This window comes from Sturnira hondurensis, unplaced genomic scaffold (assembly GCF_014824575.4).
Source record: "Sturnira hondurensis isolate 20B ecotype Veracruz unplaced genomic scaffold, ASM1482457v3 Scaffold0025370, whole genome shotgun sequence".
NCBI lineage: Eukaryota > Metazoa > Chordata > Mammalia > Chiroptera > Phyllostomidae > Sturnira > Sturnira hondurensis.
The window spans coordinates 7,454,392-7,479,966 of NW_028098001.1; the positions used below are offsets into that span (position 1 = coordinate 7,454,392).

The following is a 25,575-nucleotide window of genomic DNA, read 5'->3' on the forward strand; positions in this document are numbered from 1 at the left end:
CCCAAGACCATGGACCCTGGAAAAGGCCGGTGGCATACCTGTCTAAGCAGTTGGACAATGTTGCAGTGGGGTGGCCATGGTGTTTAAGAGGGGTCGCAGTAGCGACAGTCCTATTAAAAGAGGCAGAGAAGTTAACCTTTGGGCAGGAGACGCACCTCTATTTGCCCCATGCCATCCATAGCCTATTAGAAGGGGCAGGGCACAGATACCTGTCCAACCCACGGCTAGCTCAATACCAGGGGCTGCTCCAAGGGAATCCCCGGGTCCACCTGAAGACTGTGCTGTTCATCAACCAGGCCACGTACCCGCCTGCAGAACATGGGGCTCCAGATCATGACTGTGCAGATGTTACCGACCAAGTCTACACCAGCCAACCTGACCTGAAAGCAGCCTATGCCCCATGAGGATTGGACTCTATACACTGATGGGAGCAGCTACCTGACGGAGGCCGGAGAGCACCGGGTGGGCTACGCAGTTACCACCCAAGACACAGTCATAGAGGCGAGGGCCCTACCTGTCGGGTGGTCGGCCCAGCAGGCCAAATTATAAGCCCTCATACGAACCTTAGAGCTCAGTAAAGACAAAACGGTCAACATATATACTGACTCCAAATATGCCTACACTAACCTGCACTTTAATGGGGCAATTTACCGAGAGAGGGGGCTCTGAACCAGAGAGGGAAAAGAGATAAAGAATAAGCAAGAAATACTCAGACTACTCCAGAATGTAAAGGCCCCCAACCAAGTAGCTGTAATACATTGCTGTGGCCACCAGCGGGACCATACCAAAGGATATAGGAAACGGGACGTGGACAACCATGGTCACCACAGGCACAAAAGAGTGTCTCAGGCCCTGCAGAGGGAAATTAGTACTCAAGATCTTAGGAGGGACCTTCCAAAGCCTAAATGGGTGCATTTGGTTCAGGAATCCAAATATTCTCTTTCAAAGAATATCAGAAAGATGAGTCTTGCAATTGGTGGCCAGAGACCTATGGGGGCTGTGCCTACAGATATTGCCAGACCCACCCCACAAATGGCAGAGAAATTGTTATAACCCTGGATAAGGCAGAAGACCCTATCTGGGAAAATGGAGTTAGAGGGAAAGTCTACGTAGGCATGGCCTTTTCAGGACCAGTAGGAGATATCATAGTTTTCAAGAGAAAAGAACTATACTTTGGCCTTCACCAGCTAAAAACAGTTCAGAAAACCATTGAAAGAGCTGAACCCCAGATCAGCCAAACGGATACCCCTTTCTCTTGGATAACTCTAATCCAGGAGGGGGCAGCCCTCCTTAACCTCAGTGACCCAGGGAACTTCACAGATTGCTTCCTCTGTGCCTCCCTAAGCAAGCCCCTGCTAATTGCAGTCCAAGTTAATGCCACTCCTCAGAATACAAGCCATAGCAGCGGGGATGGACACCTACGGCCCATCCAGGCTCCCCTCTATCAGTCCCCAGAGAGGGGCTTATACCCAAACAGTACCAGCTGGTGCAAGGGAGACAAGTCACTCCCCCTTGCACCCCCACCGGGGCTATTCTCTTGGACTAACCAGACATTAGTCCCAAGTATCAACTGCCCGGACTCTCATGTCTACCTCCTGGTAGCACTAGCCCCCCCAGCTATTAGCCTACCCACCCGGAGAACTAGAAGCCAAGTATATAAACTCCAGTCTCCACCGAAGAGCAGTATTCCTACTGGACTAAGTTTCGCTGCTTCACTCACCAGCATCAGCGTAGGAGGAGCAGGATTAGCCACAAGCTTGCAGTCCCAAGATATACTCCGCCAAGAACTCCACGAAGCCTTAGGATCAGTAGCAACCTCCATGGCCTCCCTACAACGCCAGATCCTTTCTCTCGCTAGAATAGCCCAGCAAAATCGACGAGCCCTACACCTTCTTACCACAAAGGGGGAACCTGTATATTCCTAGGAGAAGAGTGTTGCTATTTTGTTAACGAAAGTGGCTTAGTTGAAGAAAACTTACAACGCATAAATGAACTTACAGACAGACTACGGCTCAGAGCCAACAGCAGCATCCTCCTGGTGGCAGAACACTCTTCTCTCCTTCCTAGCTCCCGTCCTAGGACCCCTGATCATCCTCATCCTAGTCATTACTGTAGGACCCTGGGCCAACAGGATAGTAGCCAGCCAGTTAGAAGGAGCACTAGTACGGAAGACCATTAGCCGCATTCTTATGCTTCAGCAACAAGAACAGAGTCCCATTATTGGATGTTGAGACAGATCAAAGTGCTGTCTAAGCACCCACAGGGGGTAATGATAGGGGAAAACCCTCTCCCACTAGCCTAAGAATGCCACAAGGTAATCTAACTTCCACATCTGCTTCTGTAACCTGCTTTGGCCACGCAGCCTTAGAAGAAAGACAGGAGTATAAAAGAAAGACCTCTGCTCCGGGCTCAGAATTTGGAGATCACTCTCCTCTGGGCCTGTGCATGTAATAAAGATCGTGCTCCCGAACCCCTCCACGTCTGGTCGCTTCATTTTCTGTAACAACTTCACTTATCCAGATAAAGAATATTGAGAGAGGAACAGATTGAAGGCAGGGTGGGAACAAAACAATGATTTGGATGTGATATTTTTAACTATGAATGAGACAAGCCTGAAAAGGCCTGAGAAGCCTATGAAAAACCCGATCTTAGAGGTAATATCAACTCCACAGAATAGACTAAACCATTCCAAGAGAGGAGACATACACAATGAGCCCAAAGGTCAGGTACTGGGAGAGAAACTAGAGTTGGAGCCAGTGATGGGGCAGCCGAAAGCATAATGGGAAAACTAAGAGAGAAAATGTCAAGAAAACCAAGGGACTATTTCAATCGACCCTATTGAAAGCACCTCAGGCAGTGAGTAAAGGCAGGAAAAAGAACCAGCAGACACGGCACCATGGAGACTGGTGATCTGGACGAGATCAATTTCAGGGTAGCTGAAGGGGCATATAAAGTGGCACCAAACCGCAAGTGAAGAAATGGGGTGTTTTGAGTAGGCAACTTAGATCAGCTATGATGGGGACCAAATAGAAGGCAGCCCCTTCTTTGAAGAAGAGTAGCTACTATGGCATATTTATAAGCTTTTGGAAAGGATATAGTAAAAGATGGCTGACGAAACAAGAAAAGTTGATTAAAAGTTTTGAGGTGAGGGGGCATGGGATCCAGTCCCTGTGAGGAGCTGGTCTGTAATAAGTATAAGACAGGGCAGATATGAATTGGTTTGTAAATTTGGTGGTGGAAAAGTTGAGTAAATTCCCATCAAATCTCTGTATTTTCTCAGCAAAATGTAATTTAAAGATATTCAGATGAAGAGAGTGGGAATACTGAGTGATGGCGTATATAAATTATTTAAGTTCATGGAAGTTAGTTACAATATAACCACAGAAAAATTGTCATGCAGTTTTTAGACAACCCTGCCTGGTGAAATAATTTTTCCCTTTCAACTGCTCAAGAGCAGTCAGGTTTTGATTTTTTCTAGATCATCACAGAGAGCAGCCTGCTTTCAGGATATTAACTAAGGAGTGTGCATCAAAGTGAGAACTAATTTCTAAGCTAAACAAGCTAAGGACACGAGCCAGCAAACAGTTGGCAAGTGGTAGGAATAACTGATTAACTGTGATAAGGTGTAATTTTTTACTGGAAGTATCTCCAGATGCTCTGAAAAACATCTGTGATTAGAAAAAGAGGATCTTGAATTCAAGAATTGAAAGTAAGAGATTTTGATTACAAGGTATAGGACTCCTACTTATGGGAAAAGACCTCTGACATGAGAGATACCTTGATTGAGGAAGGCCATTGGGAAATACCATTTTGTTCATTGAATGGTAGTACTGAATGGCACAGAAAATAAACAAGTAGATATAAAAGTCTTAAACATTTATAGAGAATGGGCACGTGAAACTTTATTATAGAGGTACCTGGGTATCTCTCTGATGAGGTAACATTTAGGCTGAGAACTGATAGATAAGGAGTCAGCCATACAAATACAGGAATCAACATGCCAAACCGAGGAAACAATATGAGTGAAGACCCTCAGATGTAGCTTGGGGGCATGTTCAAAGAGATGGAAACACTGGGAAAAGGGGAAGTAGGTATAAGTGGAGCAATAGGCAGGGACTTTAAAGAGATTAAAATTTAATCAAAGTGCACTTAGTTGGCATTCAATGTTTAAATGCAGGGTGATATTCAAAACGTTAACAATCATCAATACAGTCGATCAACTGGAATGAATAAACTGACCAGTCAGAACTACCATTTATAAACAGTTAATGCAGCCACACTGGTGCACACCTGTTGATTATCCATCCTGGCTGAGTCAGCGCCATTTTAGATTGTTTCCCCAAAGTGTGTTCCTTAGAACACTAATTTAGAGGTATATACCCAAATATTTAAAAACTTTGACACAGACCTCACCTTCCAACCCTCTGATTTCACCACAATAAAGATTTTGAAAAGAGCTGCCTCACTGCTCTGCTTTTTAACACTTCTTACACTCATTAGTTTCTTTCTCAAGCCCATTAACATTCTTCTGGCTCCCATGATTTTTTGAGTGGACTATTTCAAGTCTCTCTGATTTTAATCTCCAACTTACCCAATTTTCTCTTTATATAGCTAATTAGCATTCTAAAATTTGTACCTGATCAAATTGTTCAACTTAGATGCATTAAGTAACCACACACAAACACACACGATAAAGACTAATATGGCAAACATAAGAACCTTAATCACATGGCCCCTCTGCCTTACCACATGGACCACTTGCAATACCACAAATGTACCGTGTCCCTTTCATACCTCCACAGCTAGGATTTCTTTGTCCCCTCTGACCTTCTGATGTCTACTCATCCATCTGTCAAGACCCATCTTATTTAACAAGACTTCTGTAACTGCTAACCTTCCCCCTCCACCAAAAAATAGCATTTTTCCTTTGATGTTGCTAGCTGTACTCTTCATGTACTTTTATCTCAACAGCCTTAGCAACTGTATTTACTACCTAATAATCAAACTTGCCTTGTTAAAACTCTACCTCTTCCAGCTCTTTAGAATAATTTAACAATGCTGAATTTAACACTGCTAAAAATTTCCCAAACTGTTTTATTTCACTGAACACAATGACTTTAAATAATTAACACGTTCTGATCTGCAGATTCAAATTTTAGGGGGTTTGGAAGAGGGAGAAAACACAAATTTTTAATGAAATCTCAGGTAAATTTAGGCTGGAGGAAAAATGTATCTCAACACAAATGACTGAGAAAAAGTATACCATGAAAAATATATAATTTATGATTCTTTTTTAATACTTAGGCATTACATTCCATATCAAATTTTACCAACATGCTATTCTATAAATTCATATTTATTTTATACCATAATTTGATTTCTCTGTTCCATGCTAAAAAGCCCACTCTTCCATAATAACTTTTAGCATACAGAACCCAAATATAAAATATTTAACTCAATGTTGGCAAACTCTTTTCCCTAACATATAGGAGAACAGACAAAAATGTCTAGTGGTCAATTTTATGTTAAATGAGCAAAGGGAAAACCCCAACACATTGGCATTTTCACTTAACAGCGGTTTGTCACTAAATTCATCAGAAATAAACCTACTTGCTACTGCACTATATAGGGCAGTTTTACCAAATGCCTACCTTTAAGAACTAGATCATCTTTGAAGAAAACTATACGAAAACATAAGTTGTTAACAAAGTTTAATATTAAAATTACTCAAAGTTAAGTTACTGTTAACTTAGGAAAAAAACATGTATTTATCACCCATAAGAACTTTTATTTTAATAAATAACAATGAATTTACCAAAGGATAGGAATTTTAATGTATCAAGTTTTATGCATATTGGTAATAAACCTTAAGGAGGTAAAACCAACTATTCAATATAACCAATTAGGCCCTAGAAATAAAACTATTAACACCTGCTAATTTATTCAGAGTACCAGCAATTTCAGTTAATGTTAAGTGCTTCATTTTTCCTGCAAATCTGATGTTGCACAGGGAATAAACACATTTTCATACTATCACAATCTCATTAATATCTCAGGCTAATAATATTGTGAACGCAACTGGTTTATAACAACACAAAGTCAAAAATCAATTCTACCATTTATGGCAAACAGAATCAAGTCAATCTGAAAGGATGTTTTTTGTTTCCAGTACTGATTTTAGTTGGACTTCAAATGAGAAGGTCATAAACGCTTCTGAAATAACTTCTATCTGTGGCTGTGAATCCACAGTATAAATATGGTGAATAAAGCTAAACTGTAAGAGCTAACCATATACTGAATAACCAAAATAATCAACTATAACAACTAATACTGCTCTGGAAGACCAATCTAATGAAAAAAGCATCATTAGATATGGTGGGAAAATACAGACAAATCTGTACAATCTAACATCTATAAACAGTAAAATCAAAAAATCCAACTTCCTTATAGAAAGTGTTTTATCTATGTAATTATAAATGTTAAGGACTCTTGCATTTTATAAACACAAGATGGGCTCAATTTGATGATACCAATTTTTAGGTTTATAAAAATGTTTAAAAAAATTTTTCCACAAAAGTTTATACAGTTTAAAGCTATACACCAATCTATAAATCTCAGAAAATGGAAAAACAAACCCTTATAAGATCACATGTAGAAAACAAGAAATGAAATGTGATTTTATTTAAGGCAATACTGGGCTACTTCACAAATCACCACCTCAAATATTTACACTGCTCCACACTACTAGTTTCTATCACATTCACAAAAGGTTTTTTAATACCAAACGTTTGTAATCTCTGATGTAAATCCTTTATTCACATTTCCATTATATTTCAGGGACTCATATTATATGTATCCAATTAGAAGCACTGGGGGGAAAACTGTAACTATAGGAAGCTGCTAAAGAATCTGCTTTAATTTCACATGAATACCACCCTGAAATCCTGGATGGCAAATTTACAAAGCAGAGCAAGGTGTTGCTATAACGTGCCTACTTTGAGAAAAGTAATTTTGAGATCTTGTAAATAAATGCTTTATGTAAAAATCAATCAACTATGGCAGTTTCTAGTTTTTGTTCAAAAATCCTTAATTTAAAACAATGAAAGTTTTAAAAACTTGATTACTTAGTTAAAAATTAAAATTCCAAATATAAACGTGTCATTTAATAGTTTAGAATTACATACTGCTGGTGGCAGCAAATGATTTATAATAATAAATATATACAAAAAAGATATCTACAAACAGAGTACTGTTATACATGAGCAGTGACCTAGTGAAACATATCAATCACATAGATAATTCATTTCAGTTCATAAAAAGGGCAACTGGTTGATAAAAATTTGAGGTTAAGCTCAATATTTACATTAACTGAAGTTTTGATTCTGTTCTTCAAGTCCCATAGGGATAAAAAAAAGTTTTACATGACAAAAATGCCATGTTTTTTATTTTTATTTTTTGGCCAGGTTAATTCATGTCTACAAAAAATAACCAAAAAGTTTCACAATTCTAGCATGCTTGATGACTATTTAAAATAAAATTGTAAATGATGTATTTATAGTACATTAGTTATCAGTACTGCCCTCTCCCTGTGGCTTTACCAGTTTCTTTCATAATAGACACATCTGGATCATTTGAATGTACTTCAAGTTTTTTCAGACTGACGGTAGGTTTCATTTCCTGAAGTTGCTTTAAGACAAGCTCAGCGCAATCCTTTAGAGTCTTGTCTAAAACAATTTTTACATTGTCACTGCACTGAAGCTGTGATGGATTGGCAAACTGTACAAAGGTTTCAGTTTCTTTGTAAGAACATATATGATTTCCACTATTCACAGCAGTTTTGTCAATATTTTTTCTTGAATTTGAATGGGATCCTTTTTTATTTCCACTATTTGGATGGTCTTTGTCGGTATTTTTCTTCTGCTTCACTGCAGACTCCTCAAGAAACTTCAGAAATGATACTTCAAATCCCATTGGCTTAAATGAGCTCCAGTCGAAAGATGCAGGATGCTCCTCAGTGGTTTGAATCGCAACAGCAGTTTCTTCTTCTTTATGCACATGACTTAACTCAACTGCTGGTGCTGGTTCAGCTTTTTCAACTTTCCTCTTTTTATTTTGGGAGACATTTTTTTCTTTATTAACTCTCTTCAAATTACTTGCTTTTTGCTTTTCCAACTGGCAAGGATTATCTTCCTGAAAATCACTTTTTACATTTGAAGAGGTATGAGCTTGGGTCTCCACACTTGTGTTGTCTTCATTTATTAATTTTGTAATAAATAATTCTGTTAGCTCATCCATTTCATCTTTTTCATGTTTTACAACTTCCTTCTGTGGAACTGTAGCTGTTCTTGAGTTATCATTGCTCTCTGATACACAAGTGTCAAATTCTTTCTCATCATTCTTATCAGTTTCTTGCTGAGGAGTTTCCTTTAATTGTGAGTTGCAACACCGTTTGAAAACAATAAGAAGATTGCGGTGTTGTGATGTAAATGCTTTAGACAATTTATGGCATTTATAATGTCTAATTATATTGCTTTCACTTGTAACAACTGATGTACACCCCTTTATCATACACGGATACTGGGCCACAAATCTGCTTGTACATTCAGATAAGGCATCATTTCTAGCCTTTATAGAATAGACATGCTTTCCACGTTTCAGAGAATAAGGCTTATTTTCTTCAATTTGTACAATCTTTGCATTCTTGTTTTCTACATTATTTTTTTTCTTTCGTTTGGTCTTAGGCATTTTGGTTACTTCCTTTCCAGATCTGTGTTTTGTCCCTCGATGTTTAGACTTTGTCTTTTCTTGGTTTGCTTTGCTTGATATATTTTCCTGACCAGGTGTTAATCTTCTTGGCCGAATCAAATGAGCTTTATGTTTATCATTATGCTTATTAAAAATGTGCCGAAGGAGATTAGACCGAGTTGCGTATATGCGGTCACAGCCTTCACAGTCACACTTGTATATGCCATCTTCCTCAGTTTTACTTCCCCTTATCCCAATTCCATGGTCTGCCTCAAGATGAACAACATAGTTCAAATATGTTGTAAATGAAGATTTACACTCTAACTGGTCACATGAAAATTTCCCAACATTCACAGAAGCAGTCATACTTTCAATTTCCTCAGGCGTCATTTCATGAAGTTTCATATAGTGTTGTATCAGGCCAGTAATGGCTTGGAAAATTCGAGAACAGTCACTCACCTGACATCGAAATTCTTTCACAGTTTGTTTAGTTTCAATTTCTTCACTTTCTTTACCAGCTTCACTTTCCTCTTCAACCTCTGCAGAAAATGCAGGTAGATCTGATTTGTGTACAGCCTGGTAATGCAGAATTAAGTTTTGCTGTATTGTAAAGGCAGCAAAGCAACCCTGATGAACACATCGGTAAGGTCTGTAGGGACTATATCTTGTCGGGAACTCAAGGGACTGGGAAATTGGCTTCTTACGTTTTTTCTCCTCCTTTTCTTTTTTATGTCTTCTAATTTTCCGTCCTTTGGTTTGTATGTTTGTGAGAGAATTTGTGTTACATTGTTCAGAAATAACTGTAATCACCTGTGAAGAACTTTCTGTTTTTTCAGGACTTTTTTTCCCTACAAGTTGTTTTTCTGGAATCACTGCTATATTACTGAAGGCATTTTCCTTCATTGCCCCCAATTCCACAGCAGACTGGAGTTCCCTTTTATTTTCCTCTGCCATAACTAGCTGTCTTTTTACTTGTGGTATTCGTGGAGCTGACAAATTTTCACTCTGAGACTTTCTTCCATAAGGTCTTTTTATTTTTAACTTTACCATTTCCTCTGTTGTAAAATGATGTACCAACTGACAGTGTGCCCGAAGATTAGAATTTCTTGTAAATGTTTTCGTACATGTAGGTACTACACATTTAAATGGAGCAAATTTCAATTGATTCTTCTTAATTTCAAGAATCATCTCTGGAGTGTACTGATGAATTTTACCATAGTGCTTAAATAGAGCATCCTTTGTCATAGCACTGTAATTACAGCCTTGGTTTTGACACACAAAGGGTTTATTAACTTTGTCACTGAACTGAATATTATTTAGTACTTCAGAAACTGGCTGAACAACTGTAACATTTGGAATTGATTTAACGGGAGTAGGAGTCAGTGTCACTGACGTATTTATTAGTACACACTGGGTTGCTGTAGTAGATAGATCATTTTCTAATTTTAATTTCTGTAACCCTTCTAAAATTTCCTGCATTTGATCTTCCTTATGTAATACTTCAGACTGAGGAACATTACTTTTTGCTGGCATGACACCCATGAGGGAGGAAAACTGAGAAGTGCCAGGTAATTTGTTATTTTGTGCAGTGTTCACTGAAGGAAGTTGGATAGTATAATTTATTTGAGCATTCTGCGATGTTTCACCAACACCCTGAGATCCATTTTTCACCTCAAGTATTTGAGAATTCATAGCACTTTTAATAATTTCAAGAGTCTTTTCAAAATTTTGTATGACACTGTCTTCAGAAATCTGCAAGTCAGAATTTACTGAACTTGTGCATGAATTCAAAGCCATCATTTGGGAATCACCATTTTCGGTTTTTAATGGTAAAGGAGCTAACACTGTATGTGACTCGACGTTGGTTTTAAAGTTTTCTTTCACATCAGTCATAAATAACTGATTGTCAACATTATTTAATTTCTGTGTTAGATTTTCCACCAAACCCTGAGGTTCACAATTTGGAATTACATTTGAATGAAGGTTAGTAGTTGGTATTTCAATATTCTTTGCTATAAGTCCCATTGCTGTTAAGTCACTTGTTACCAAGTTTTGGGAAGCATTAGGTGCAATTAGTTGAGGAGTAACTTTCTTTCTTCTCTTAGAAGCACTGTTCCCCTTTTTATTTAAATGACTGGACCTTGTGTTCTGAGGACCACTGATAACTGAAACACGTGAACTATTATTGGTAAAGTTTTGTGATGGCCCACTAGAATTAGGGAATGTATTAGAGCACAAGCCATTTTCAACAGTTTTTAGTAGTAAGTCATTTGTTGAAAAAACAGGCAAACTGCTGCATTCCTCAATGGAGGGAGTTTTGGAGTTTGGTGGTCTATTCTGGTTTGTCAGCAGGGGATTAGGGTGGCATACAGTCTGCAACAGGGGTGGTGGCACTGCTGGATTTGGTATTACTGTTGCATTTACTTGTGCTGCATCTGAGACACAACTTGTTGGAACATGAGGAAGCATTTCGGTACCTTCAAATGTACTAGGAATGCCAGCAGTTTCCAAAGCCTGTTTAATAATTTCACTTCCTTCTTGACTAACACCGGTACTAAAGTTAGTCACACCAGTCCTAGGAAATGTATTTGGTAAAAATGTTGAGCGATTTTCAGCAGCAAGAAGTTGCAGGAATGATGGATCTTTAAAACATGCTTCTGAATTGAAGGTAGACTGTTGTGGCTGCTGCATATTTACTGTATTTGTTGAGAGAATCATGCTGGCAAGAAGAGAAGGCTGTCCATTACTCTGTAGAAGTTCTTGAGCAATCTCTGCTCCATCCAGTGGTTTACAGTAAGATCGCTTAGATAAGTGTCCACCCAGAGATCTGGGATTGGTAAAAGCCCTGTAACACCTACTACAGATAAATTTCCCATCTCTGATAATTGCAGGCCACTTAGCCCTTTTATTGTGCTTCGGTTTTCTTTCCTTCCCATTTGGGCCCCGCCCACGGTCTTTCTTAACTTTTTCAGGAGCAGACTGTTGGGCACTGGTGCTACTGAAGTCATTTTCAACATTTACTTGTGAGGGAAAAACTGCATTTTCACCGTTGCCTCCTTTGAGAAAGGAGGAATTAGTGTTTCCCTCAATCTGTGAGGAAAAATGATTTGTATTGTTTTCCAGTTGGGAAAAAACAGAGTTAGTTCCACTATCTGCTGGTGAAGGGAAGAGAGACATTGAACTACTTTCTGCAGGTAAAGGGAGGAAAGGATCTGAGCCACTGTCAATATTCAAAGGTAAAACTGTTTTGGTTAGATCTTCCATTTGTGCTGGCAAGGTAGTATTAGACAAATTTTCCATCTGGGAACATAACATACCACCACCTTGTTCATTTTTATCCTGAGAAGGTATATTTGGATTTATGACACTTTCCACTGAGGGTAACAGTGGAGTTGACACATTGGCTAAATGACCTGGAAAAATGGAAGATGAGACGTCCTGCAACTGATCTGAACAAGTAGGATTCCCATTGGCTTTGGTCTGTGGTATAAAAAATGCATTGTTAGAGCTGCTCACCTGTGACTGCAAAAAATAAACAAACTTTCCATTATTTGGTGCATTTAAGTTGTTAGATTTCTGACCTTTCTTACTTTTGCACTGCATTTTAAATGCAGCATACTGGTCAGGGTGTGCCGTCTTCATGTGTTTCCCAATACTCTGTGAAGAATTATAGGTTCGAGTACATCCCTCAACCTGGCAACTGAATTTCTGAACTGGCGCTTTTGGAGGCACTGATGGAGTTCCTAAAGAACTGCTTAGGTTGGGCTGTGGTGAAACAAATGCGATACTTTCTAATGTCTTTAGAGGTAAATTACAAAGACTGGACGAAGTTTTAACATTACCTCCACATTCAAATTTGGATGTTGATAAACTATTTTGAAATCCTGCCTGATTTTGCACAGAAAAGTTCATCAAGTCGTTCACTTGTTTTTCTAAGTTTTGTGGGGAAAGGTCTTCTGTTTTGAGGGCTTCTGAATTTACTAAAGAATTCTGAGTAATCTGGGCTTCATTAAAGCAATCCTGTTCTTTTCTCTCCTGGAAACCTGGATGACACAAATCATTACAAGAATCCTCAACTACTGTACGTAGATTTGTGACCAGTGATGCACCAGTGTCTCCCACAGTTGAGTTTTCTTGCTTTCCAAAGTTATCCTCGATGCCTTGATTGAGGGACACCTTAATGGACACAGCTACTTCACTGGCCTGCAGCAGTGGAGTAGTAGCAAGATTTTCCAAACCATTTGACAATGATTCATCAGCATGCCTGAGCTCGGAAGAAGAAATCTGGTCTTGTTTGGCCACAGGTGATTCTGCCTTGTTTTTCTCCCAAGCATCACCTCTATCTGCTGATAGGGTATTACCCGTGTTTTCTGAAGAAAGCATAGACCTTTCTTTCTCGGTGTTCCCTTCTGAGTTCTGACTCACTTTGGTAGGCTGAACAGAAGCTCCAGATGAATTAAGTTGGTCTTCTGGAGGCAGCACTTCTTCAGGAGTACTGTGATCATCCAGGTGCTTTTCTAGCTCACTCTGAGAACGATACACTTTACCACAACCTGTGAATTTACAAGTATAGGTATTGTAATGCTGTGCTTCATGATCATATAGTAAGTAAGCTTCTGAAAAAATTCTGCCACATTTAGGAAACATACACTTTGCTCTAAAGACTTGATGTTCCTTTCGGTGGGTCAAGAGCTCTGCGTAACTATTAAAACCAGCCTTACATTTCATCTGTATACAGATATATGGTTTACTGCCACAGTGCATTTGTAAGTGATCATTGAGATGAGTAACACTTACAAAATGCCGTCTACAGTACTGGCAAATAACCTTTTTGCTTTGCATTTCAAGAAAGCGCTTGGCATCTTCACTATCCTTATGCCCCTTTACATGAGCAATTAGATTTTTAAAGTACTTAAAGCCCTTTTTACAAAAAGTTACAGGGCAATTAAATTCATTGACAGGTACTGGTTTCTGGGCTGGGATCACTTCTGGCTCGTATGATTTATCTTTGTCATCATTTTCATCATCCGAACCATCATTGTCATTAAATACTATAAAGTCTGTTGAATAGAGGCTATTCTTTTTTATAGGCCGCTGTTCCTGCTTGGCCACAGCATTAGTCTTCTGGTTTTCATTGGTAGCTGTGATCTTAGGAGGCCTTCCCAATCTTCTTAATGGTTTCATAGCTGCTAGTCTCTCTTTACTAGATTGTTTAACATGCAATGTGACATGAGGGACAAAAGTTTCTTTAGAATTAAAGTTCTTTGCACATATGGGACAACTGTAAATCCCATCTTTGTAATGTTTTTGAGCATGTCGTACTATTCTATGACCAAGGAATTCTTTGTCACATAGCACGCAATACTGCATGTAGGCTTGCCAATTCCGAAACCTAGCAGATATAAACCCCCTCTCTCTTAACTGTTTTATTTCTTTTTTCTTCTGCTTTTCATCACAAAGAAGTCCAGAGTTAGCACCAATTCCACCAGAAAGTCCATTCACAGAAGTTTCTTTAATCTCTTCCTGGTAGTCTACTTTCTCATAAACTTCACTATCATTTAGTTCATCAATTGAAGACACAATGGATGCTTCTTCCCCCATTAATGCAAGGCATTGTCGTTTTAAGGTTTTCCAATCCCAGAATTCTGGATCGAAGGGCCATTGTGTTTTTAATACAAGTAAGAGCTCACAGCGTAGAGAATTTGGTATTGGAAGATTCTCTTCGTCGTATTTCTGGTCTGGCTGGTTATACAACATTTCCACAGCATAATAGGCATCTACTGTAGGCTCAATAAGAAATTCACTCAGTTGACAAGCACGTTTAACTTCCAGATCATCAGGTAACAAGCATGAAATGGTCTTGCAAATAGATATTTTCACTTCAGTATTTTCTGCAGATTCCAAGCGAAGAGCCTTTACACATAGCTCTATGCAGGTAGCAAGTCCAGCCCCTTCAGTCTGTGAAAAACCAAAAAGGAAATGTTAACTTGTAATCAATGGAGATTTGTTCATTTAGTAATTTAAAACCAAGGTTTGCTTTTCTCAAATTTTCCAACAGGCAATATATGAAAGATACTTCTTTACAGCATTGTGGCTCAGTCTTGGGGGTGTGTGTGTGTGTGTGTGTGTGTCCGTGTGTAAAGAACCGTATAGAACAGCAGCAAAAGTATAAGCACTGGCAGCCAAGATTATCTAATAGCTAGCAAACTGGGAAGTTACTTAACTTCTTTGTTCTTTCATATTCCACTTATAAAATAAGTGATCAAAACAGCAAAACTTTGTAAAATTGCTGGTATAGTTTGGTATAATGTCTGGCACAAAGTAAGTGATTAATAAATGCTATTGACTTTATCACTTATCTCATTTCCTAAGTTTGCATTTATAACCCTTCTGAAACAAAGTCTTTTTATCTCAATTACAATACTGAGAATGTCCCTATATCTCCTGAGTAATGAAAGGAGATTTTCACTTGTAACAAAATAAAGTTGTTATTTACTCCTTATAACAGTGAAGACTCTAATTCTATTGAAAATTGAATGCCAAATTACCTACCTCAGGCCAGCTTAAGAAATTAGGAGAAGGAGGAGACATAAACACTTTTCCTTTTGAATTAGCATCTTGAGCTGTTATTATAAGATAGCAGTAATGAATATAAGAATTATTTGAAAGAAACATGTAGTGAAGATAAAATGGGTTTTAAAAGTCTAAAAGGGGACATATAAAAAATAAGTCAGTCAAAAGATGTAGCCATATTTATGAGAATGAAATATGCGTGGCATAAGATCAAGAGGCAAGAAAAGAAAGTGAGTCAAAAAAGCTAACAGGATCTATATTTTCATACATTAAGAAATAAATAAAATATTTACTAAAACAGAAGCTTAGATTTGTGGGCCAAAAAGAAAGTGAGGGAAGGAGGCTGGGACACCGAACTGGAATTGNTAAAATGGGTTTTAAAAGTCTAAAAGGGGACATATAAAAAATAAGTCAGTCAAAAGATGTAGCCATATTTATGAGAATGAAATATGCGTGGCATAAGATCAAGAGGCAAGAAAAGAAAGTGAGTCAAAAAAGCTAACAGGATCTATATTTTCATACATTAAGAAATACATAAAAAATATTTACTAAAACAGAAGCTTAGATTTGTGGGCCAAAAAGAAAGTGAGGGAAGGAGGCTGGGACACCGAACTGGAATTGATTTCAGAAAAAAGAAGGGCACAAAGACCAAGAAGAAAATTAATTAAAAAAAAAAAAAGGACAAAACGACAATATGAAACTTATTTTCAAAAGAGACAGAGAAGAAAGGACAACTGGGAAAGAGATGGAACCATATGATTGTCTCTAGCTTTCATATAAACTTGTATCATTATTTTATATTATTTTGGGATAGATCTGAGCCAGAAAAATTTTATCTGTTACATGCACTAGGGGCTACTAATATGAGTATCAATTCCTTCCTCCTGAGATGACAAACCTTTGTGTTGTAAATAACTCTGAAACCTTAACAAATTAACACCTGAAAAACAATAAACCATATCAACTTTTTAATTTTGAGCTTTCAACTTTATGTAATTAAAAATTAAGTTTCTAAATAATATTCAAATCATAACTTTCCATAAATACATACATGTGATTAAACAATTAGTCCATAAAATCTACTTAATTGCTAGCTTCATTTGATAAAAATGATGATAGCATCAGTTTAAATTGTTAAGCCACAGGAACAAAAACAGTAAAGTGGTATCAATTCAAAGAAAGAATAGACAAATTCCCATTTCTGGTACTTGCATTGCAACAGGAAGGCTTCTAAAAACGGCAAGTTTTACCTTTGGTATCCCTTCTTTTTTTGTTACTTTCCTTTGGCTGCCTAGTATCCTTTTTTGGGGGGTAAAATTTTATTTATTCATTTTTAGGGAGAGGGGAAGGGAAGGAGAAAGAGAGGGAGAGAAACATCAATGTGTGGCTTCCTCTGGCATGCCCCTCTCTGGGGACCTGGCCCACGACCCAGGCATGTGCCCTGACTGGGAATCAAACTGGCAACCCTTTGGTTCATAGGCTGGTGCTCAATCCACTGAGCCATACCAGCCAGGGCTGCCTAGTATTCTTGACCCAAAGTTACCCAAGGCTTACTTACATGATGGTATTAGTTCCCATGCACATCCCATTAGCCCTTTCCCTAGCTATCCACAGTATCATGCCTTACCCTGCTTTCAAATTCTTAAATTGTTACTTATGGATTTCAGAATTAAATATAACTAAGCATGGAATACAAAATGGTCTTCACAATCTAACCAGTATCTCCTCTCGCCCAGCTTCGTCTTTTACCTTTACCCCTACCCAAATAGCCTACAATTCCAGGTATAACTGAGGAAACTATAGTTATGCAAATATGCCATTCTCTCATTTGTCTTGATACTTACTTGTGATATAATAAATATATATTTTGGTCTGTATCCACGGTTCTGAAAATCATATATTCATACTTTTAACTGCTTTTTTATGTGCTTTACTTCTGAACCTAAACTCCCTAGAAAAGCAATACTCAGCAGAACTGATATGGCAGAAATGTTCTTTATATGTGCTGTTTAATATGATAGTCACTACCTGGATGGAGCAATTGCACATCTAAAATATGGCTATTGTGACTGAAAAAGGAATTTACATTTTTTAAAATTTAATTAGCTACCTTAATGTGTAGCTTTCAATCAAGTTTTTTCCCCTCTCAACATGATGTCCCTCTGAGTGGGGTGTAAGGTTGAAGGAGGACAGTCACTTTTACTTAACCTTCTATATTCTTTTGATTAAGAAAGGAAATCCAAAGTGGCTAAAGTTACCAGGTGGTCAATAGCAAGTCAAGATTTATACCCAGCTTGTCTGACTTTTAGTTCCAAGTTTTTTCAACTTTATGATGCTGTTCTTAAGTTAGATAAAAAATAGTGGCAGCACATATTTAAACTGCAGAGTAATTTCCTAAGAAACTTGTCATTCTCAGTTTATTTTTTCAACCTGAAGCATTATAATATATAAAATGAAAAATAAGGACGAGTTAACATGGATAGAGAAAAACAGGACAGCAGAAACATTCATTCTTGTTCTTTACACCTTAAAATGAAATTATTTCAGGAGGAATAATATGAAGATAGACTTCTGGTCAAGATGGAGGCGCATGTAGACACAGTTAAGCCTTCTCACACGACGACAACTAACCTTAAAACAAAAAATACCTAAAACTGCCAGAAAATTTAACTGTATGGAATTTTGACAACCGCAGATTTTTAGAAGCAACACTCATCCAGATGGATATGTGGCAGAGGTACAGAGCCAGGGAGCCAGGGTGGAGAGGACACAGTGTGGTGAAGATGCAGTGTGGCACAGAGAGGTGGTAGTAGTGGAATGGGCAAACCCATATTCAAATGTGGTGAATAAAAATTGGAAGGAACACCTTGGGAACGAGTGATCCCAGGCCCATGAGAGACTGCACAGCCAGGGTCCAATGCCACAAAGATAAAGCCTCACAACTTACAGATATATAAACCACTGGGGGTTGGAGCAGCGGAAGAAACTGCCAGTTTTTGTTAAAAGAGCCCACACAGTGCTACAATGTACACAAACCCACCTATTCGAGGAACCAATCAGGACAGCAGCTACAAGTGTGTCAGGTGCATATGGGTGAAGCAACTAGAAATGGGAAGAGTGCTGGGCAAGCCGTCAGAAGCCAGGCAGTGGTACTGTACCCTCACCAACCCGCCCTCCCACAATGCCACAAAGCGGCGAAGCTAGATGTCCCGCCCTGGTGATTACCTAAGGCTCTGCTATTACAAGTTAACAGGTGCGCTAAACGCAGAGTCAAAGCAGCTCTACCTGATACACAGAAACAAATACAGGGAAACTGCCAAATTGAGGAGATAAAATATGGCCCAAATGAAAGAACAGAACAAAACTGCAGAAAAAGAACTAAATGAAATGGAGATAGTCAACTTACTAGATAGAGTTCAAAATACTGGTGATAAGGATGCTCAGAGAACTCACTGAGTACAGCAGGAACATAAGGGAAGAGATAAAGACTACACTAAGTGAAATAAAGAAAAATTCACAGGGAACCAACAATGAAGGTAAGGAAGCCAGGATTCAAAGCAACGATTTCGAAGACAAGAAAGAAATAAACACTGAACCAAAACAGAATAAAGAAACAAGAATTCAAAAAAACCCCAAGTATAAGACAACTCTGTGACATCTCCAAAAGTACCAACATCTGAATCATAGGTGTGCCAAAGGGAGAAGAATAAGGGCAAGAAGTTGAAAGCTTATTTGAAATAAGCTTCCCTAGTTTGGCAAAGGAAATGTCTTCCTAGACATACAAGTCCAGGAAGCACAGAGAGTACCAAAGAAGTTGGAACCAAAGAGGACCACACTAAGATACATCATAATAAAAAGGCTAAAGTTTAGAAACTTCCAGCCAAGGTGGAGGCGTAGGTGGAAACACTGTACCTCCTCGCACAACCAAATTTAAGGACAACAAAGATTTAGAAACAAAAAACCACAACCAAAACAGACAGAAAATTGAACTGTACTGAAGTCCGACAATGAACCATTCATCCAGACCGGTAAGAGGGGCAGAGTTGGCAGCCAGCAGAGAGAGGTCAAGGCAGGAGGAGGTGGTGATTGGTGAACTGGGCAGGTGCTGGACAAAAACCCAGTAAGGCTCACAAGGCAGCTGGCTGACCACAGACACATATTTCGTGCAGAGAAAACAAGCAGGTTTAAAAACGGTCACTGAGACAGACCACATAACCCAGGGCCCCCGAGATGGGAAATAAAGCCTAAAAACACTGAATGGAAAAACTTTCGGGGGTTGAGGTGCCAGGAGAGGCTCCTAGACTCACGGGAGAGTTCACTGGAGAGATCCACAGAATCCTAGAATAAACACAAGTCCACACACCCAGGAACCAGCACCAGAAGGGCCCAATTTCCTTTTGGGAAGTGGCAGATGGGACAGAAATCTGGGTGAGAGTGGAACAAACCCCACTGCTCCCGCTGACCCCGCCCCCAGTCACAACCCAGCAACTGGGCTGACTGGCCCCAGTGAACACCTAAGCTTTCGCCTCTCATACGTAACAGGCGCAAACAAACCAAAACATATGGCTGAAGTAGAAGAACAGCTCAAAGCCCCAGAGCCAACAGTTCTAAGCGACCAAGAAACAGCCAACCTATTGGATGCACAGTTCAAAATACTGGTGATCAGGATGCTCACTGAACTGGTTGATTTTAGTCACAAATTAGATGAAACAATGAAGGCTACACTAAGTGAAATGAAGCAAAATGCACAGAGAACCAATAGTGTTGGAAACAAATCTGGGACTAAAATCAATGGAGTGGACCAGAAGGAAGAAACAACCAAACCAAAAAGAATGAAGAAACAAGAATTTAAAAATGAGGAGAGGCTTAGGAACCTCCAGGACATCTTTAAACGTTCCAACATCTGAATTATAGGGGTACCAGAAGGGGAAGAGGAACAGCAACAAGTGGAAAACTTACTTGAACAAAGGAGAACTTCCTCAATCTAGCAAAGGAAACAGACTTCCAAGAAGTCCAGGAAGCTCAGAGAGTCCCAAAGAAGTTGGACCCAAGGAGGAACACACCAAAGCATATCCTAATTACAATTAGCCAAGATTAAAATGAAGGAGAGAATTCTAGAAGCAGCAAGAGATAAGGGGACAGTCACCTACAAAGGAGCTCCCATCAGACTGTCAGCGGATTTCTCAAAAGAGACCTTACAGGCAAGAAGGGGCTGGAAAGAAGTATTCCAAGTCATGAAATCCAAAGACCTACATCCAAGATTGCTCTATCTGGCAAAGCTTTCATTTAGAAGGGAAGGGCAGATAAAGTGCTTCACAGATAAGGTCAAATTCATGGAGTTCATCATCACCAAGCCCTTATTATATGAAATGTTAAAGGGACTTATCTAAGAAAAAGAAGATAAAAAATATGAACAGTGAAAGGACAGCAAACTCACATCTAAAACAAAAGCAAACTAAGTGGACAGCTAGATCAGGAGCAGAAATGGAGATCACAAGGAGGGTTAGCATCAGGGGAGTGGGAGGAGGAGAAGGGGGGAGAAGGTACAGAAAATAAGTAGCATAGATGGTAGGTAGAAAATAGGGGGGAGGGCAAGAATAGTATGGGAAATGTAGAAACTAAAGAACATAGACATGAACTAAAGGGTGAAATGTGGAGGGGAATGAAGGGGGGGAATGGGACAACTGTAATGGCATAATCAATAAAACATATTTTAAAAAATAAATAAAATAAAAATATAAATTAAATAAATAAAATCTTTAAAAAAATATCTAAAAAAAAAAAGAGGCTAAAGTTTAAAGGAGAGAATCTTAAAAGCAGCAAGAGAAAACCACAGAGTTACCTACAAAGGAGTTCCCGTAAGACTATCAGCTGTATCTTGAAAGAAACTTTGCAAGCAAGAAGGGACTGGCAAGAAGTATTCAAAGTGATAAAAATCAAGGACCCACAACCTAGATTCCCCTATCCAGCAAAGCTATTGTTTAGAATGGAAGGGCAGATTAAGAGCTTCCCAGACAAGGTGGAGCTAAAGGACTAATTCATCATCACCAAGCCACTATTACATTAAATGGCAAAACTATGAACATTAAAATGACAACAAACCCACAACTATCAACAACTGAATGTAAAAAACAAAAACAAACTAAGCAAACAACTAGAACAGGAACAGGATCACAGACATGGAGATTATTTGGACGGTTATCAGCTGCAAGGGGGAAGAGGGAGAATGGAGGAAAAGGTACAGAGATTAAGACACCTAATTGGTAGGTACAAAATAGACAGGGGGAGGTTTAGAATAGTATAGGAAATGGAGAAGCCTAAGAATTTATATGCCTGACTCATGGACATGAACTAAGGGGTGGGCTTGCTGGAGGGAGGGATGGTACAGGGCAGAGGAGGATAAAGGGGAGAAAAAAAAGGTACAGATGAAATAGCATTATCAATAAAATATATTAAAATAACATCTTAAGGGACTTAAAAAAACTGATGTTCAAAGCATTAAATAAAGTATCACTGGAAAGGGTACCAAAATATTATAGTCTTTTATTAAAAATAACTTACATATTTTAAATTAAGGAAAGCTACCTTGATTATTCTTACCTCTGAATTAATAACTTTAATCAGGAAGAAAATGTGATATACCGTCTTGGTTAACAAAGAAAGTTGACGACATCTTTCTAGGTACACATGTACAGATGGTTCTACTCTCTGTTGTAATTTACTCCAAAAGAGAGTTAGTTCCCTAAAAAAAAAAAAAAAAAAGTAATTAAGTAAATACAAAAAAAAGTTAGAGCAGTAATGTAATAAACATGGACTATGTCAGTGCAATTACTACTTTGGAAATTAAAACTGGTTTCACATTTCAAATATACATGTGTAATTAAGTTTAAAAACAAAAAAAAAATCATCTCAATTTTCTAGAAACTAAATGAAATCAGTATACATTGGCTTGGCCAAAAACTTCGTTCTGTTTTTAAGTAAAAATAAAAGACATTTTAAATTTTTACCAATAACTTTATTCAACAATGTATTCACCATTTTGTTCCACTACCTTCTGCCATCTTTTAGGCAACTTTAGAATTCCATCTTCCCAAAACTGTAACTTTTGAGCAAAGAACTGTTCCACATGCCTTTTGCAGTCTTCCAGGAAATTGAAATTTTTCCCATGAAAATAATTTTGTAAAGACCAAAATAAGTGGAAATCCCAAAATGTAATGTTTGGTGAATATGGCATAATTGGGAATCAGAACGACCCAGCCAGCTCTAACAGTTTTTGCCTTGTCATCAAAAAACATGTGGTCTTACATTATCCTGATGGAAGATTATGCATTTGACTATTCCAGGTGCTTTTCACTGAGTGTTGCTTTGAGTTGGTCTAACTTGGAGCAGTGCTTGTTGGAATTAATTGTTTGGTACTCTGGACAGAGTTCATTATAGAGGACTCCCTTCCAATCCCACCATATACACAATATCACCTTCCTTGGATGAAAACTGGCCTTTGATGCGGTTGGTGATGGTTCATTTCACTTTGTTGCATGATCTCCTGTTCCATATTACTGTGACGTATCCACTTTTTATCACCTGTCATAATTTGTTTTAAAAATGGAACATTTTCATTTCGTTAAAGTAGAGAATCACATGAGGGAATACAGTCAAGGTTTTTTTTTTTTTGCTTAATTTATGTGGAACCCAAACATCAAAGTGATTAACATAACCAAGCTGGTGCAAATGATTTTCAATGCTTTATAGAGATATTTTGAGTATGTCGATTATCTCCTGTGTGGTATAACGTTGACTGTTCTTAGGTAATGTCTTGATTTGATTGATATCAACTTCAACTGGTCTTTCCAACGGTGGAGCACTGTCCAGGGAGAGATCTCTAGCATGAAACTTTGCCAATTACTTTTGACTTGCTTGATCAATCACAGCACCTTCTTTATATACCACACAAATCTTTTTAAAACATTTCAATTGTGATTTTACTTTTACTGAAATTATAAACCATAATATGGTGAAAATGTTGCTTATTTTTCCATCTTCCAGTATTACTGAATAAAATAGCTACACAAAAATTCACCAATTTTGATACATTTTTTAAAATGCCTGCTGATATGACAGCTGTTACAACACAGTCTAACAAAATTGTTTCAGATGAAGTTTAAAGACAACTAAGTGCCACAACAAACCTTTTGGCCAACCCAATACTTGTCCTAAACAAATGCAGTTATTTATTCTCTCTTCACAATCTTTCTATCTGCCTTTTATATTAATTCTGTCTGTATTGCATATACAATTTTTCCTACACAATGAAGCTTAACTGCTCAGAAAATCTTTACAATTATGTACTTTACTATTCTTTGATTACATAACCATTTATGCAGCTTGCCTGTTCTATACTCATTTGTATGCCTTGTATCACTTGATCAACATCCTTAAATGTCAAAATACTGTAAATTTCCTTTTTTGTTTCCACATACCTAAACAACAGTGAAGATTAATAATGTTGACTGACCAGTTAGTTAAAACTAAATTAAAAAGCTGATCTTAAAGTTTCTGAGTTAACTGCCACCAACATCTCTGTTAGTTGTAGCCCCCACAAAAGATTATATATAACAGGCTTTGCCCACTTGGAAATGTATCACATAAAGAAATGTGCATTGAAGAAGTTAGTGAAGCTGAATGATTTCTCACAGAAATAAAATGAATTTATATCTCCATACACAAATGATTAACAGCTAGTTACATAGAGTTAAAAATGTATAATATGCAGAGGAAAAAAATACATTCCATCACAGGTAGCACACATGTCTGAAGAAGTTTTTATTATGCTATTAGACAATACAAACTTTTCTTTCCTCCTCCAACAATGAAAAATTCCCTGATCAATAATGATTATTACTGGTATATTAAGGAGTTGTGTAGTCCTTAATACAAAAAGTCTTTGAAGTTATTATATGAACTACTTGATAATCAGTTTAAATAGCATAATACCTGAAAACAGGCTTTTTGTCTTGAGACTTAAAAAAATTTTAAAAAATATGTTTTTAGGCTATCTGAATTCTTACAACTTATTTTGAACTCTTATTTAACAAACTCCTCATTACAAAAGAAATACAACTCACCAAGCACAGTACATTTCTCCTTGCTGGAGCTGACGTGACAAAAATGCAGTACACAAAACAAGAGCACTTTTTTCATCACCCTCAGATTCTAAGTTACAGATCATTTCTAGTGCATCTTTGCAATCAACTTCCGAAATCTAGAGAAAAAGGATATAGAAATGTGCCTTAAAATGGTTATATATTAAAATATATAGTAACATACTTGAAAAATTTCATTAGATATTTACAGATCATTTTCACCAGTAGAAAGAACCTCATTACCTCAAGCACTACCAATTTATAATTTGTCATTAGTAGGCTGTAGTTTAAAGAAATAATCTTTCTTCAAGCTAGAGAACCAACTATTTTCAAGAACTTCACAGGCATTTGTTTATAGGTAAATAACTAAGGCTAATTGTAGGCACCCTCTACCCATTAAATCACATCTACAATACTGAAAAAGAAAAGCTGCAGTACCTCTATTTTTTCCCCTTTACCCATTAATTTAAAAAACATTAGAATTAGCAGAAAGTCATGAAGATCTACTGGATACAGACGAATAAACAAATTGTCTATTCATCTGAGGGGAAAAAGTATAATATGAAACATTTTATTTAAGTCTAACACTTTTAAATTAAGCTCACCTCAGTTTTCTATAAATCTCCAGTATTTTTCTTTTTGTATAAAATCATATCACCTCTAAGCTTGTCAACAGTCATGCATGCAAAGATATAAGCTAGATGATGGCAACTTGTTTCATTTAATTATGCACTTACATCTTCCTGCTTCTTAAATAATTAAAATTACTACCTCATTACCTCAAACACATAAACAAAAATTTACCTATGATTTCCACAAGCATTTGCTCTAAGACAAGACTAACAAATAGGACACAATCATAAATCACTGGTGTTCCACATAATAGAAAAATTAATCCCAACGTGGTGCAACTGATGAACAAAATTGAAAACCAATTCAGACCATTAACACCCATGTACCACAGAGGTAACCATGCTCCTCCTTATTGATCTTCTATCACTCCCTATCAATTTCTGAGTACGTGTGTGTGTTTAAAATGTAATGTGCATATGATTTAACAAGTGTCTGACTAGAGACGTGGATAGTCTTGGAGTTGATTTTTGATAATGAGGATAAG

General features: G+C 37.7%; 2 protein-coding genes across 4 annotated transcripts in view; one reads left to right on the forward strand and one right to left on the reverse strand.

Moving 5' to 3' along the window:
• The window catches only part of GJB7 (gap junction protein beta 7), an 86,615-nt gene that overhangs the window by 31,540 nt on the left and 29,500 nt on the right, over nucleotides 1-25,575 (forward strand). The window lies entirely within an intron of this gene.
• The window catches only part of ZNF292 (zinc finger protein 292), a 100,119-nt gene that overhangs the window by 5,490 nt on the left and 69,054 nt on the right, over nucleotides 1-25,575 (reverse strand). For 2 of the 3 annotated variants that reach the window (XM_037039413.1, XM_037039415.1), the window contains 3 exons: nucleotides 24,441-24,577; nucleotides 21,919-22,060; nucleotides 5,998-14,703 (listed from right to left, as the gene is read on the reverse strand). In XM_037039413.1, the coding sequence (XP_036895308.1) occupies nucleotides 7,570-14,703; nucleotides 21,919-22,060; nucleotides 24,441-24,577 (7,413 nt within the window). In that variant the 3' untranslated portion in view covers nucleotides 5,998-7,569. Of the gene's footprint in view, nucleotides 1-5,997; nucleotides 14,704-21,918; nucleotides 22,061-24,440; nucleotides 24,578-25,575 lie in introns of those variants that run through there. The other variant, XM_037039414.1, reaches the window with a different exon arrangement.